The sequence below is a fragment of the Prenolepis imparis genome, unplaced genomic scaffold, assembly GCF_030444845.1.
Source record: "Prenolepis imparis isolate NDT839.2.m4 unplaced genomic scaffold, iyPreImpa1.0 SCAF_5, whole genome shotgun sequence".
Lineage (NCBI taxonomy): Eukaryota > Metazoa > Arthropoda > Insecta > Hymenoptera > Formicidae > Prenolepis > Prenolepis imparis.
Genome location: NW_028141163.1, coordinates 3,562,018 through 3,577,608, shown reverse-complemented (window position 1 = coordinate 3,577,608; position 15,591 = coordinate 3,562,018). Strand labels below are relative to the sequence as shown.

General features: G+C 32.9%; 1 protein-coding gene and 1 long non-coding RNA gene across 2 annotated transcripts in view; one reads left to right on the top strand and one right to left on the bottom strand.

Moving 5' to 3' along the window:
• LOC145936438 (uncharacterized) overlaps nt 1–13,975 on the bottom strand; it is a 28,517-nt gene extending 14,542 nt beyond the window's left edge. The window contains exon 1 of the mRNA XM_083038674.1: nt 11,243–13,975. Within this exon, the coding sequence (XP_082894800.1) occupies nt 11,243–11,410 (168 nt within the window). The 5' untranslated portion in view covers nt 11,411–13,975. The remainder of the gene's footprint in view (nt 1–11,242) is intronic.
• LOC145936460 (uncharacterized) overlaps nt 1–15,591 on the top strand; it is a 76,157-nt gene that overhangs the window by 58,053 nt on the left and 2,513 nt on the right. The gene's annotated exons all lie outside the window — the stretch shown is intronic.

Here is a 15,591-nt window from a genome sequence, read left to right as displayed (position 1 = left end):
AAATCAAGATAGATGGAGATCGAATATTTGTCTATATATGGAATTGATACTTTTGGTTGCTAAATCACAAGACGACGAGAGTACGTCGGAAAGCGCGAGTGATTAAGAAATGGTTAACGATCGCCTCTCCGTACCTACGAATCTTAGGAGAGGAAAGTTTAAATGTCTGTACGCGCGTCGTGCCGTAAACGTGATGAGCGATGAAGCGAGTCGCGAGCATGAAGCATAACGATTTCTGACCGAGACGCGGAGATCATACGAAGGTATTTCACAGACAATATCGGGCCATTAATCATTCCACCGTATCGATACGCCGGGTAAGTTATTACACCGCGCGCGAGTAACGCACGGTGTTAAGAGAGCCGCGTGCCCGCCGTTGCCCGCGGCATCGACGTGACGACGAGATTCCTGGGATCCAACGTGATTAACCTCGGCACAATGCGATACTATGGGAATACAATGGAATATGGAGAATTGATAAAACATGATTGATCTTAATCGAAATTTCTCGCTCTTGCAATATATAATATTAGCACCTCACGTGTGTTGTTCGATCAGAAGGATCGTGAGTGATCGTCATTTTTTCGTAATTTATTAAATTTCGGACTATTTTTTTATCTATAAAATATAATAATAATTTTAATAATTAATTATAATTTTAATTTTATTATAATTATATTATATTATATTATAATTATATTATATTATATTATAATTATATTATATTATATTATAATTATATTATATTATATTATAATTAAATATTAATTATAATTATAATTATAATATACTTAATAACTTTTTTTAAATAAAAATATTATTTCGAAGGAAAAATATAAAAGTATTTAATTTCGATTTTGACGATTATTATTTTGAATGGATAAGTCGATTCAATAACGTTGTACATGATATCTTAAGGCTTGCGTGAATCAAAGGTACAATTGTAACACTGATATAGATCTGAAACATGGAAACACACTTAGAATTCGTAACACTATATTTCCTACTATGTCACCGTCGTCGCAGTTACGCTTGATCACCCAGTATTTTTATCCATCAGTACTTTTATATTATCAATGTAAGTTATATTTTAAATGGAACAATTTGTCATTATCAATGTTATCCAGCGTATGTCAAAACCACGTTGATGGAAAGAAATAATATTCGAAGCTGAGATCTATTTTCAGAACCAGCCTATTAAAATTCTATTGAATCTATTCCAATAGGATTGCATCTGAAAAAGCAATTATTTTTTAATCGTCATCTCGAGATAATCTAAAATTGTCGTGATAATCTAAAATTGATAAATTAAAATTGTGCTAAGAATATAGATTCACCTTATTGAGAGAAACGGAAAATCAAGACGCGTAGGATTGCAAGTCCCCGACGTACATTATATTATTCATAGGATGGAAATAACTGTCTACGCTCGAATTAATTCACTATATAATTTGCTCTGAATAAAAACGATATTTTAAATTATAATTCATTAAATAATAAAATTGATTCAAATCATATTAATTTATCTTTTATTCTGAATAGTATGTACTATTGTGAATAGTATGTAAATCTATTGATCAATAATCGGATGATAATTCCATTCCCTCGATCGACGTTAACTTTTCCTCCTTTCTCAGCTTTATGCGCTCAAGTGGCGATTATGTCCGGCACGAACGATGACTAATATAAGTGGTACGACTCGACAGTGCTCGTCTTGAATTGCGTATATCTCGATTAAAAACGTTACGTTCAAAAAAATTTAAAGTGGTCCTTTGATGTACATTTTGATGTCTCGAAACAAGGTTTACCCGGTTTTATAAATATTTGCGTAATTCAACGTCAAAATAATTCACTAAATATTACGACCTGTATGTAAAAATCAAGAAAGCAGTATTATTAAACATCCATGTAAGGAAAAAATATGTTCTCCATAACATAAATGCATTTCAAAGTGATTTAAAAATTCTTATTACTTAAGATATATGTACATGTATTTTTTATATCGAATATTTTGTCTTAATTTTTCTTCTTTCTATAATATACTTTTTGTTTTATAATTGCGGATAAATCTTTTTGCCTCTTAAAGGAGAGAAGACGACTAAACTAACGGCTTATAAGAGCCCGCCTACGCTTTTGCAGTCACAATATATTGTATTAACTAGGTCTCCGCCTTCGCTACTTTAACATACCGTTACGACTTACTTACTTTGCACGATCTGATAAAGCGCGATCGATAATGCGAGTCAAAAATTTAACAATCCCGAAGGGGTTAACTCGCGACCGGTTACACGCGAGATGAGGAAGGAGGGCGAATCTGTCGGAAATCTGGATTTATGAGCTTACACACACACACACACACCCACACGACGGATTTTCTCTCATTGTCAGAAAGAGAAGAAAAGGAAAACTGAAAATTCTCAAAACCGGTCGCTAAAATAACGGTACCCGATCGTGAAACGCAAAAGTTTTATCCTTACGCCCTTGTGTTTAATTTGCTTCATGTATTCATGTATTTTATTTATGTATATTATGTGCTATTTATTTTAACAAAATCTGAGTCTGAAATTTAACTGTCAAGATATTTAATTGAAATGATCAAGTTTTGCGATTACTTGACAGGCTTATATTATTTCTCAATTAAAGAAAAATCGATTCCCGCAAAGAGTTCAACGAGAAATATTTAACTGAAATAAAATATTGGATAAATATGATAAAGCTAATTTCTCATCAAAATATACGTATCTTTTTATCGACTTTTTTTTATCAAGACGAATCTCATAAATTTCGATGACAGATCCCTATATTTCATAAAGTTCTCCTGATATATTAATTACTAATTGATTCATTCTACTTCAACTAAATAACGTATAAAAATCTCTGCATATGTGCATACACACTTTACACATTTTAACTGTGAATTCGTCGAATTTAAATACAAGATTTATGTCGCTCCAATAAAAAAGGACACGAAACATGTACAGTCGGAAGAATTCTGCAGAGTATCAGAAAGCAAAGAGATAAATATTCTGAAAACCATTTTATCCGTTCCATCTCACAAAGAGGTTATTTGCGTAAATTCGCCAATTTATTTCACACAGGATCGACTTGTTGACTCTCTCGCAAAACACATCGCGTTCGAATAAATCGATAAATATACGCGCAAAAAAATGTCTAGATGTCGCAACAAAAATTATCGCTAATTTATGTATCTGATAGAATATCGTTTGGCATAGACCGAATTATCGTTTGTCACAGATAGAATTTTTTAATTCTGTCTCTGTCATTTAGATTGATTACGTGCAAAATATATACGATATTACAATATTTGCTAATTGTTTATCTATCTCAGTTAATTTTTCGCACCTAAGGAATTTTTGCTATAGTTGCAAAATCCTTCTTTTTTTTTTTTTAGTGTAAATAGCAGGTACATTTGCATTTAATTTTGTTAAGAGCGAATTGGAGGATATACTGCGTCACACAGAGATATAACGTTAGGAGGATTCCGTTAGAGCAGAGAGCCATTCCGATGATTTGCATGTGGAAGCGATTCGAATAACGTGCCGAGAATATCGCCGGACCACGCGATTGAATTAATTGCCATCGTTGATCGCGGATGATACTCGTCGCAGATAAAATACGTTCGCGCGCGCAACACCTTTCTTACGGCCAACGTATATTTGCGAGCAATTACAATCGATCGATCGCCTCGCTACATATTAAATTTTCCAGTGATATGTTTGCGATATATATATATACATTAACAGTTAACGAGTTGAGTCGCTCTGAGCGAAATAGAATGGGATCAGGATTTCTGCGAGGAAAAAAAAACCGTGAGAGATTACTGTGCAATTTAATCACACAGTATGTGTATATGTACACGTATCTATAATCATACAATAATACATACATACATAATCACATAATAATACATACATTACGTATAGAATGTACAACATTTTATCTATTTGTATTACCAGTGGCTTTTTCTCGTGATTTCAATTGACCAAGTTGATTTTTTTTAACAATGTCTCTCTCGAATGTTTTCCGAGTGTCTCTTCTCGCTAAAACTTGGAAGATATAATTTTCCTTCTAGCTCAATTATATATATGTAATTATTTAGAATGTTATTTATTCATACTTTCTTTATATTTTCTGCTTACGTGTTTCTTTGAACATTTAAGGATTCACGAATCTATGAGGTCGTAAGCAAAAGCCACGCAAATGTATGTGATGTGTGTATAAGGAATTTAAAGAATTAAAATTCTTAGGCTCTAAAAAAACAAAAATATTTCAAATCGACGATCTTATGGATTCGATGATGCGAGTGAAAGATCCCTCACTGACGAGTGAACATTACACATTGAAGGTTCAAGGGTTTCTACCGTGTAGAAGAGAGAGCCACTCTTCTCCACAATGCGTTGAATTAATATCCCGTTACTAAGAGCTTTCGCGCTGCTACTAATAGACAGCTCTTGGGCGGCCCTTTCTTCCTGAACGAACTGAACGACTATTATCTTCAATTAGCTTTCTTTATATTAATGTTCTATTCTATATGTGCATCGCGATTATTAAAAGCTACAAATTTATTACGCACCACTCGATAAGATAATTCTATCTAATTATCTATTCTAACGTGATCAAGTATCATCTCGTAAGATATATTGGATATTTTAAGAATTTTCTCAGAGAGTTGGAATTGTTGAATATCTAATCTGAATTATATATGCTAAATATCGAATAAATAAATAATTGTATTTTTAGACATTTAAAAAAATCTTTTTCAATTTTTAATTTTTAATTGTTTTTAATTTTTGTTTTAAAAATTTCTGCAAAGCAAATAATCATTTAAAATTAGATTTTCAACATTCTGTGAATCATTAGATACTTTTAATGATAAAATGAATGATATTTTTAAAATTCTTGTGTCAATTCAATGGCATAATTTTTTTATATAAAATTAGTAATTATTATTTCATAATATTAAAAATTTACTATACATAATATTACTAATACATAAATTTAAAAATTAAAAACAATTGTGTCTAATGTGATAAATATTGTATGTTATTTTATATAACATATTTCTTAAACAACTTTTAAATATACAGATATTTGACACGCGCAATCTTTTCACTAATTTTATAACTAATTTAGTTTAAAAAAAAAACTATTGTTTTCAAAGACAGAAATGAACAAACAAATTGAATTAATTGATTCCTAAATGAAATGTATATCATTTTTCTCACAAAATGTAAAACCCCTTTATTTATATATCAATTTCGACCTTTTTGATTTCTCCACGATGATCTCGTGATCTTTGTCATCTAATCTAATATAATGTTCTGTCTCCGCTTCATTTAATTAGCATTTGGGAACAAGTGGACGCGAAACATTGTCGTGATTAAAATATATGTCATCGCGATATTCTGCCGTTATATCCTGCCTCCTCTATGTGTGTCATCGTTAATGGGTTATAGTTCCTTACAATAATCTTGGTTGATTAATGCGAATCGAATGCACAAACAGACATCGTCATATTTTTGTGTAATATGTGTTAACGGAAAAATTTTAGAAGATGAGATATACCAGGTGTCCCATTTTAAAGGACCCACTCAAATATCTCATTGTCAGAAACACTGCGTTAAATCGAAAAATGTTTCCTACAAAAGTTGTAGGGTTTCGAGGGGGACATAACATAGTAATATTCATTTGACCTTTGGCGGCGTCTCCAAGGTTAGTAAAGGTTAACCTTAAGTGAAGGTGAGAATAAATTTTGAAGAAAATAAAAAAATGCTTCAGATAAAAGTTGTTTAAATTAATTAGTAGAAAAAGATGTTATAATAAAAAATATGGGTTTCCATTTAAAAAATTTATTCTCACCTTCACTTGAGGTTAACCTTCACTAACCTTGGAGACGCCGCCAAAGGTCAAATGAATATTACTATGTTATGTCCCCCTCGAAACCCTACAACTTTTGTAGGAAACATTTTTTGATTTAACGCAGTGTTTCTGAGATATTTGAGTGGGTCCTTTAAAATGGGACATCCGGTATATATATATATATTTTCAATCATATTTCTTTCTCTCATCCTTCGCTTTCTGATTGTTTTGATGTACGATCTCGTTAATAGATGCATAACTTAATTTGACAAGTAACTTTGTCTCATAAATATGGCTTTGCACATTAATTATTTAAATATTACTTTGAGTAATATTACTGAGAGAGTGTAATATTATTTTCTCGAAAAATGCCCTTTATGTGTAAATGTTTTAAGTGTCTAAAATTCTAAGGAACATTATAATTCTAAACACGTGCTTAAAAATTTGTCTTACCAATAAAAAGAAAATACACTCGACGAAAGAGACTTTTTTTTAAATCACGAGACGATATACGTCGACGGTACATGTGTTATAGCTCTCGATTGACGTATGCAGTACACGCTGAAATATCGATCCGTCGCTTCCTTTCAAGTTACGATAATCTTAATTAAGCAATACGCGATCTCGTGCTGCGCCGGCCTCTCTAATGATGAGACTATGAGAAACACTTGCTCTCGTGCGGCGCCTTATAAAAAAATTACACGGAGGCACCATAATCTCTTTGCTACAGAAAGCCATAATTTCTCATCACGCGACGTTTCACTCAAAGCTTTTTGTTTCTATTAAGGACTTCTGGAAATAAACCATTGAATTCTTATATTGCACGTTTGCACAACTGGTACGTGTGCTGATACATATGTGCAATGTATATCTTTTTTAATTAATGATACCAAGCCATATACAATAAATATATATAATTGTTAAGGTTAATTATTTTCGCGTATTATTTTATTAATATCTTACAATTTTTTTGGTAAGAATTCAGATCATTAATTGTTACTTTTAAATAACTTGCGGATATCTAAATTAAAATCGAAAATTGTTTATTACAGCGAAATCCAAGTAATAAAAGTAGCGATAAAAGTAAATTTATATACAAGATAATTTATGTATGAAAATAAGAAATTTTTATAGGATTATGTTTTTATATTTTTTTAACTTTTTAAGTTTTTAAACTTTCACTTAGATAGCCAAAAAAAATTTGTAAACTTGGTTAGCTTCTTATTATTATAATTATGCTGCAGAAATAATTAGCAAATTTTTAAACTTTGTTATTTTTTAAGTGATTAAATACTAAAATACATATAAAACAGATAATAACATATAAAAACTAGTTTCTCACAATTTAATCATATATCCGGTAATTATTTTCTTAATATTTCTTTACACAAAACATAGTATTACTATTTAATTCTTTTCTTAATTGATGTGTTTAAGAATATTTTTAATCGATAACGAATCTTTTATTGCTGCTTTTATTATTCGATAATAAATAAATAAATATCAGTTATTCTTATCGTAATCTTCCTTTATTATCCGCTAATTTCGATAATCATCATCTTCTATAAAAAATAATCACTATCTGAAATTCTTACATTTCAGATTTTCTTTAGCGCCATTAATGTTAAGTGAAAGACCGTAAAGGAACTATGTAAAGCACCGTAGAAGAAACAGATAAAATGCTTGTAAGCCGCGTGAATCATATTTTACGAATTCGCACAGTCATAGCAAATGTATATTTGAGTCTTAAACATATTTTCATCGACTATTTTTGGCATAATAATTTAATATAAATTTAATATAAAGATTCAATTTAATTTTATGCTCTTTTATCAATCTAAAATAAGACAAAATTAATTAATTATGATTTTGCAATTTGCGATTTAAAATCCTTTCAGATTTCCCTTAATATCATTTAAAATTATCATTTAATATATAATATATGTAGATATTTTCGATTTATTTTAAAATTTCATAAAATTTCTCGCTGTTAGAAATATAATGTATTGAGAATCTCTATAACAATGATATGTACTTTCTCATTCATTGTTTGTACGATTGTAAGAATTAACACGCTTTGCTAATATTAGTCGCACTAATTGGAATACATATGATTTTCCACGCTCGTGTCGAGATGTAAAAGCCAAATATAAAAAGCTAGTAGTCGCGCAATCAAGTTCACACAAATCACGCAATATATTTCATAACGACGAATTTGTTCAGCATTTATAATCGTTTCCCGTAATTTTATAATTTCTCGTTGATCTAATTTGTGTAATTAATGTCACAAAAGAATGTAATTTTTTTATTTTCTAAATGCCTTAATTTCAATTTGAAATAAAAGTATACGTGCTTACACGTATGTTTGTACATGTGCGAATGCATACTCACGATTCTATGTATACATGCATTAATCAGATTGCTCCCGCTAATTGGACTAACACGTGAATTTTTTTTTCCTAGTTCCAAAATGACGCAAGAATGACATTCGCAAATCACGCGATTTATTTCATAATGAGGAGCTCGTTACGTTATTGCGACTGAATCACAGACTACCTTTCTAACAACGTATATTCTTTTTTTTTCTTTACTTTATTTTTTTCGCGATGTTTGTTCAAAGTGAATCATTTCACTGCGTGAAAACATTTTATTAGGGCAAACTGTTACAAAACCGGATATCAATTCTTTACGATTCTCATTAACGGGCTAATTGCGCGTAACGTGCGTCAATGCAAGGCCGATTTCGAGTGGTAAACAAGTTCGCGATTTTTCTATATACATATATGCACACTTTAATTCTTTTGAAACTGTAAGATAATATTTTACTATCCTGAACAATGTAAGTCTTTTGGTAAAAAGAATAAAATAAAATTTACTTTAGAATAAATTTCTCGATATAAAAGAAATTTTAATTATTCTTTTTTGAATGATTAAAAATTTTAAGAAAAAAGAAATATACCTATACATATAGTTTAATTAGAAATATGTAAAACAGTATGTAAAATATTACTGCACTTTACATTATAATTTTTTTCGAAGTCTATAATCAAATAGTATATATAAATATATTTTTCCGTTTTTTTATTAATTATCCCTTATTGAATTTATTAAGGATATAGCTAAATCCATTCGACTACGTGCGCAATTTTCGAAAAATCTTGGCCTTCGAACAAAAAGTTTTACGTTTTGAATTATTTTTCTCTTCCGCGTCTTTTTTACAGATTAATTTAATTATTTCTTTCTCTCTTCGTGCGACGCGCGGAGGAATGTAACAAAAAGTAGGAATCTCGCGTGGAAGAAACAGGGTCAACTGGGTCAAGTGGCAATAAATCGAGACGTCGTGACTCGGGGGAATCCGCGAATGGCAGTACCGGAAAGACGCACTCCGTTTCGCGTACGTTTCAAGAACCGCAAAAGGGTTGCCTAGTATCGCAGAAATGCGTCGCGTGCGAGATTTATGGAATCAAAGGTCCGGGAATCCTATGTCGACGTTGAAGTTAAGGTTACCATATTTGTGTTGCGAAAACAAGAAAACAGATTTCACGGACGTTGTCTTTTTTTTTCTTTAAGTGACTATATGTGTGTGTATTTTGTTGTTTCCAACGCATATACGATCGTAAAATGACGCTATACTTTCGATTAAAATATTAATCGGCATTATTAGTATTTATAAAAAATAAATGCGCATAAAGTATATGAATAATGCAGAAGTTGCGGGCGCGAAATACTACGTTGCGCAATTAAATATCTTTTTAATAATAAACAGAAGACAACTGAGATCACAGAGTCGAATTTCTTGATGAATTTCAATATTCTAGAGAAATACGAGAAATTTTTCTTTCGAACATTCCGATTGTTTATAGAGTTTAGAAAGCCTAATTCGTGGCACGAATTCGTGGCAGCGGTGCATAATTGAGAATTTTCACGTGGCTGACGCGCGACATTACTTTGTAATTGCTCGGGTGCATCGGAATTTGTTTTCCTCGGTTTTCCTTTAGCAACGAGATTCTACTCACGTAAAACCCGCGCTTCGCAAATATTTCACACAGCGGGGAAAACAATCAAGCGTAAGAAAAAAAAATTAACTTGTAGATTTAAATACATAAGAGATTATCGAAGGAAAGGAGGCACCGAAAGAGACTATATAATAACTAATAATTATTCGATAATTACATAACATTAAAAAATAAAAAAATCCGAAGAAGAAAAATTTCGACAGAATTTAGACGAATAATACACTTTTTGTTTTTGAACAATTTTGTTCAAATTCTTTACAACTGCATTCTCTCTTAAAGAGATACTTTTAAACAGAAGTCTCGATATAAAACTGAATTTTGAAAAAAATGTCTCTCTCTCTCTCTCTTTCTCGAAAGAAATACGTGTAAAGATTGAGGAATATTGCAAGGAGAATAGAGTAAACAGCCCGTTGCAAAAATCTGCATTACCCGTCTCGTTAATTTCTCGCTCGTGTGCCGATCTGATGACGCAATGGTTAAATGGTTAAATAAGTTTGGATCGCGCAACTCGAGGTCGCGAGATACATCGTAATGTAACCGGCGCGATTTTAAGAAACTACGAGAGTTGTTGCGACGGTATCTCTCGCATTATCTTTATTTCCGTGTGACGGAAATAATTCGACGGCATTAAACGCTCGTCAGCGCCTGCAATATACAATCGGTTTATATGTATATTTTATATGCATTTATTGCGGCAAGCAAAGCGGCAGTAAGCGAACATCCGCCGCGAAATGCACTTGCATTCAAGTGCAAGATTAACAACTCCTCGTCGGTTTTTACGTCCGGCAACTAACCCGCTAATTAAACGGCAACGCGAGCCACGTTCTCCTTTATTGCGCCTTTTATTATGGCTGAGAGGGTAATTAACAGTATTATAAGAGCTTCTTTCTCTCTCTCTCTCTCAACTGCGAAGTATTCGAAATGTTGTAAGAATTTTCATAGATCGCCTGTAAATCCGATGCAATTGCTTTCTCGCAGTTCGCACTCGTCATTAGTCCGAGATAAACATTTATTTCAAAATTTCTAATCCGATAATATCGATTGTGAGCAGAAAATCTGTTTCTATGTTTTTTTTATTATTAATAAAATTATATACGTCATTAGTCTCATTAAGATAAATATTGTAGATATCACAGAGAGAAAAAACCATGATTCAGAGTCGATTTCACTCTGCGAAATTTTCAATTAATTTAATTATTTCGAATACAACAAAACAATCTAATAAATGACTTAAAATTTGTTTTTCTCTTTCTCTCTCTTTCTCTCACTCTTTCGTATAAATCGACTCGTGTTATTTCTGCAATTAGCTCAATTATGAATTAGACTATGATTTTTTTTTTACTGACCTGGAGATAAGGACTCGCTGCTGATAGGACCAGACGATGCGCGAGGAATCTCTGGCCTCCTGGACAACACAGGGCCACATCGGCAAATCTCTGCGACAGCATAGCCTCCTTCAGGATGTCACCGACATCCGGTGCCCTCCCAGAAACACGAATCACTTCTCCCATCATGCTCTATCCGGGTTGTGATCAATGATCGCTCGCGAAAATATACGCATTTCTCGACCTCAAAAAAGAGTCTTTTATAACTAAGAGTTCACTTGCAACTTTGCGGCGCTTGCGGAAACGATATCTTTACTTGGAAAGTTTTTAGCACGACTGTTCCCGAATCGTCCTTGTTCATTCTACACGCTATCTACCGGCTTTCACGTAAATCCATTCGGGGGAGACACGAGGGAATTCTTGCGAATATATATATGCCTCACTCGCGTAAATAAATTCGAGCGAAAACCGGCTCTTATCTTCTTCTCAATCAAGCGCGATCATTCACGTTCGTGAATGCCATTTCTTTTTTGCCGCGAAATATTTACAGAGGTCTATAGAGTATTTAATTGTAGTATCTCTTAATGAATATATCTTTATAAAGGGAGACCTCTCGTTCGTTGGACGAATTCTTCTCTCGAGCCGCTTCTTCGCGAACGAGCTCGTGTTCAAGAAGCGCGCAATCGATCGATCGCATTTACAGAATGACACTTTGTTGACTTTGTCGTGTAGCGCTGAATTATGACCGTGTGATCATCGGCATTTGTCAGCGATAACGGTGTTGGCATTCGCTGTCACATCGTCGTTGCGAGATTTATGATCGACCGCTCTCGCGTTCTCTCTCTCACCGTTAAAATCGTCCCACCGGTTGGCCCGGTCGGATTAATATCTCATAAATTATCCCGTTCAATCTTGCGCACATTAATTAATCTCGTTGCTTTATCGCGCGTTCCCCATCTAAGATCGGCATGGCTGAGGAATCGAAGAAATTCGAGGATATTTTTCGTAAATTCCTGCCTCCTCTTTCGCATATTAAATTCTATCTTATTATATTACGATAAATTTGAAGAATTTCTTTTAGAACTTGTTCTCAATTTTTTTAAAAATAGTTTAATAATTAAATCTTCATTAATTTGCTCTTTAAATAAATTATATATACACTCTCTTGTCTCTCTATCATCGTTCGCGCATTTCACAAGCACAATTAGTTCTTGATTAACATATGTCTATATTTCTCTTGTTGTGATTCTTCCATGAGGTAAGGAGCTTCCGTTAATCAAACATGTGTGCACGGCACTCTCTTCCGTCGTCGTTTCTCAATCTCGTAAGACAACTTCGAGACTCCGAGTCTTTCTATCCGCAATTGTTTAATTGAACACCTATCACGCCTCCGCGTATTAAATGATGATAATTTCGTTGAGAATGCCGTCGGACGAGTTAGTTGATTCAGCGACAAATTTATTTACATCGCTTGAACGGAACATTTATCTACCGATTAATCCGTCGTCAGGAGTATCTTTTAATATTTTAATGATAAGCGTCGACGATCAGCCAGCTCTTTCTCGCGGATGACAACTCTTCGATCATCGCCGGAACTCGAGATCACTCGAGAGGACGTTCACTTTCTTCAAGATGCGCCAAGATCCTTCGAATTCCCAAGCGATCTTGGTTTTATTAGTGCGTGGCACGATTGTCATCGAAAGTATCGTTGTTTACTTTACTATTTAATGTATCGTGACGCGGCACATTTTTATTATTTCTTACAAAGTATTTTGCGAATCACACAAAAGTCTCAACCGAGCGATCTTAGAGATGTTTTCGAATCAGAAAGAATAACAAGGAGCGAAATTTCTTCCGATTGATTAATTAAAATGAACAATTATCAGACCAATTACTGTAAATATTCTGTGGCTTCTCGAAAATTGAACAACCGTTTCCACCAATGGAAATGACTTTTCCGATCAGTTTGACTTAATAATTAATTCTCGTGGTTAAATCAGTCCGATAAATCACAATAATCTCATTGATCGATTGAGGTTTGTTTTATTGAAATAAATTTTATTGACAGTTTATTGACGTGTCTCCGTCTGTTTTATATAATAATTAGACGAGATCTGCATATTATCCTCAAGGTTTGTTGCATTTATCTGCAGAGACAGATATGTTGCGACGGTCGCCTCATCGATTTTGGAAGAGAGTCCGAAAGATTTGGTCAGTGGGATCCGCGATTTTCGGGTCGCATGGCGAATGTACTCGCGAAATTCGCTCGACATATCAGTCTCGTTCTCCCTTAAATTTCCAATGTCTCGTCGTGAGTCTCGTGCGAATTTCTCTCTTTTTTTCTCTCTCTCTTTGGCGACTCGCGCTCGCGGCGCTCACACGAGGAGAACCCGTCGCTGAACGATTCAGCTGGGCGACTGCCACCTGAAACGCTCAGGTGAGCAGAGACCACCTCTGCCACCGCAAGAGTGGTCTCTCCGGAGAGACGGAGAGTGTACACTCGCAGGGAACTCCTCCCATGTCTCTCGCTACATTATTCCCCTTCTTTCTCTTCCTTTTGGAATCACCTGCGTGTATTTGTCCCACGTGCATATGTGTATTACATCCAGTACTACATGTATATTGTTGTTTTGATATGACGTTGATAAAACACAAAATATTGACATGAGCTATTTCTCTTGCTCGAGTGTAAATGATTAACGTAAGTTGATAATTTAAATACACATGTATATTTGTATGTTTGCTTGAAATCCCATTTGAAATATTTAGTTTATTTGACGAGTAATGCATATTTCAAATATATGTAGATGTCTTTAGAAATTTCAAGTACCTAATCAACTGAAATAATAATTTTTTTACAGAAAAGTGGATCGTAAAATAAATACTTTATATGTACCTATATTATTTTCACGCGAATTATTCTATTTTTTTTCTATTTATTTATTTTCTTACCGCATAGGTTTTTTAAGTTTGTTTTCATTTATATTTGATTAAATATTATTAGATATTTTTGTGAATTAATAATAAACGATGATTACTGTTTTAAAAACAAATGCGTATTTATATTCACTTCCAATTATTTTCATTGCTATATAACATTCGAAATAATATAAGAAATAATATTTGAAAAATGATTGATACAAGAGAGTTCTCCAAAACTTCAAATATTGTATATTTCAAAAATACGAATATCTGATAATTCTTTTAAAATCTTTTTCCAAAATAAAGACGTCTGACAGTTGTAGAATACATCAATAATTTTTAGACGAACTATTACAGAAATAGTCTGAAAATAAAAAAAACCAAGAATCTCTGCTCGCGTGACTTGATATTGTGATACTTTTTTTAGAAATTGCAGATAAATGAATTGAAGAGATCTCAGGTTGTCTGACGTTGAAATAAATTGTAGCGCAGAGTATAGATAAAATATATCTGGCATTCTAATATACCTGGCATTCTAATTCAGATACAGGATGATTCATATATATTAATTCATTATAGTATTACAGAGGAAGAGAGAGGGAATACAATATAAAAATGAAATCCATCAGAAAACTGTTGTATATAGAACGTCATTTCTATTCTTTGTGATCTAGAGCCAATAAAAAATCAATACTTTTTAATGTCAAAAATTTTCATTTTAATATTCTCCTCTAATACCTTGTCTTATACTTTTATAGACAAGAGAGAAAGAGAGAAGGGCAGGGAGAGAAAAAAGAGAGAAAAAGAAGGAAGATGATACGATGATTGTTCGATAAAAAAATTTTTAATTTTGTATCTATCGAGATAACAAAAATACATTTGCCTATTATTTGAAGCACCGTGTACACGTTATGGGATCCTATCGTCGATAGAAAGGTGAGCAAAGCAGAGAGAGAAGCAGGAGTATCAAAAGCAACGCGCGGGAATTCGTGTGCTAATGTCAGCTGTCAGTGAGTTAAACGGATAATCGTTAGCGCTTTATGTTTATAATCGTCGGTATGGCATAATAAGAGAACATCGAAAGAGCGAACGGCGATCTTGCGAGATAGCGATTTTTTATCGAGCGCGATATCGCGGACCGACAACCCATTTATCGAGCATAATTGACTAATACATATCGTAACATTGACTAATACATTCTTAATATTGGTGCACATTTTCATACATATACACATATATTAAGCCCGAAAACCTTAAAAAAAATTTGAAGGATCCAAGATATTTTAAAGTGAAAAATTTTTAATGAAATAAAAACACTTTACGACAGTTTCTAGAAAAAAAAAAAAATTTATAATATTTTTAAGTACTCGTGTAACTAAGAATATTCAAATCCAGAAAGATTCCCTTAGGCGAAAGTAAGAATTTAAGTAGCAAGAAATCTAAGTATG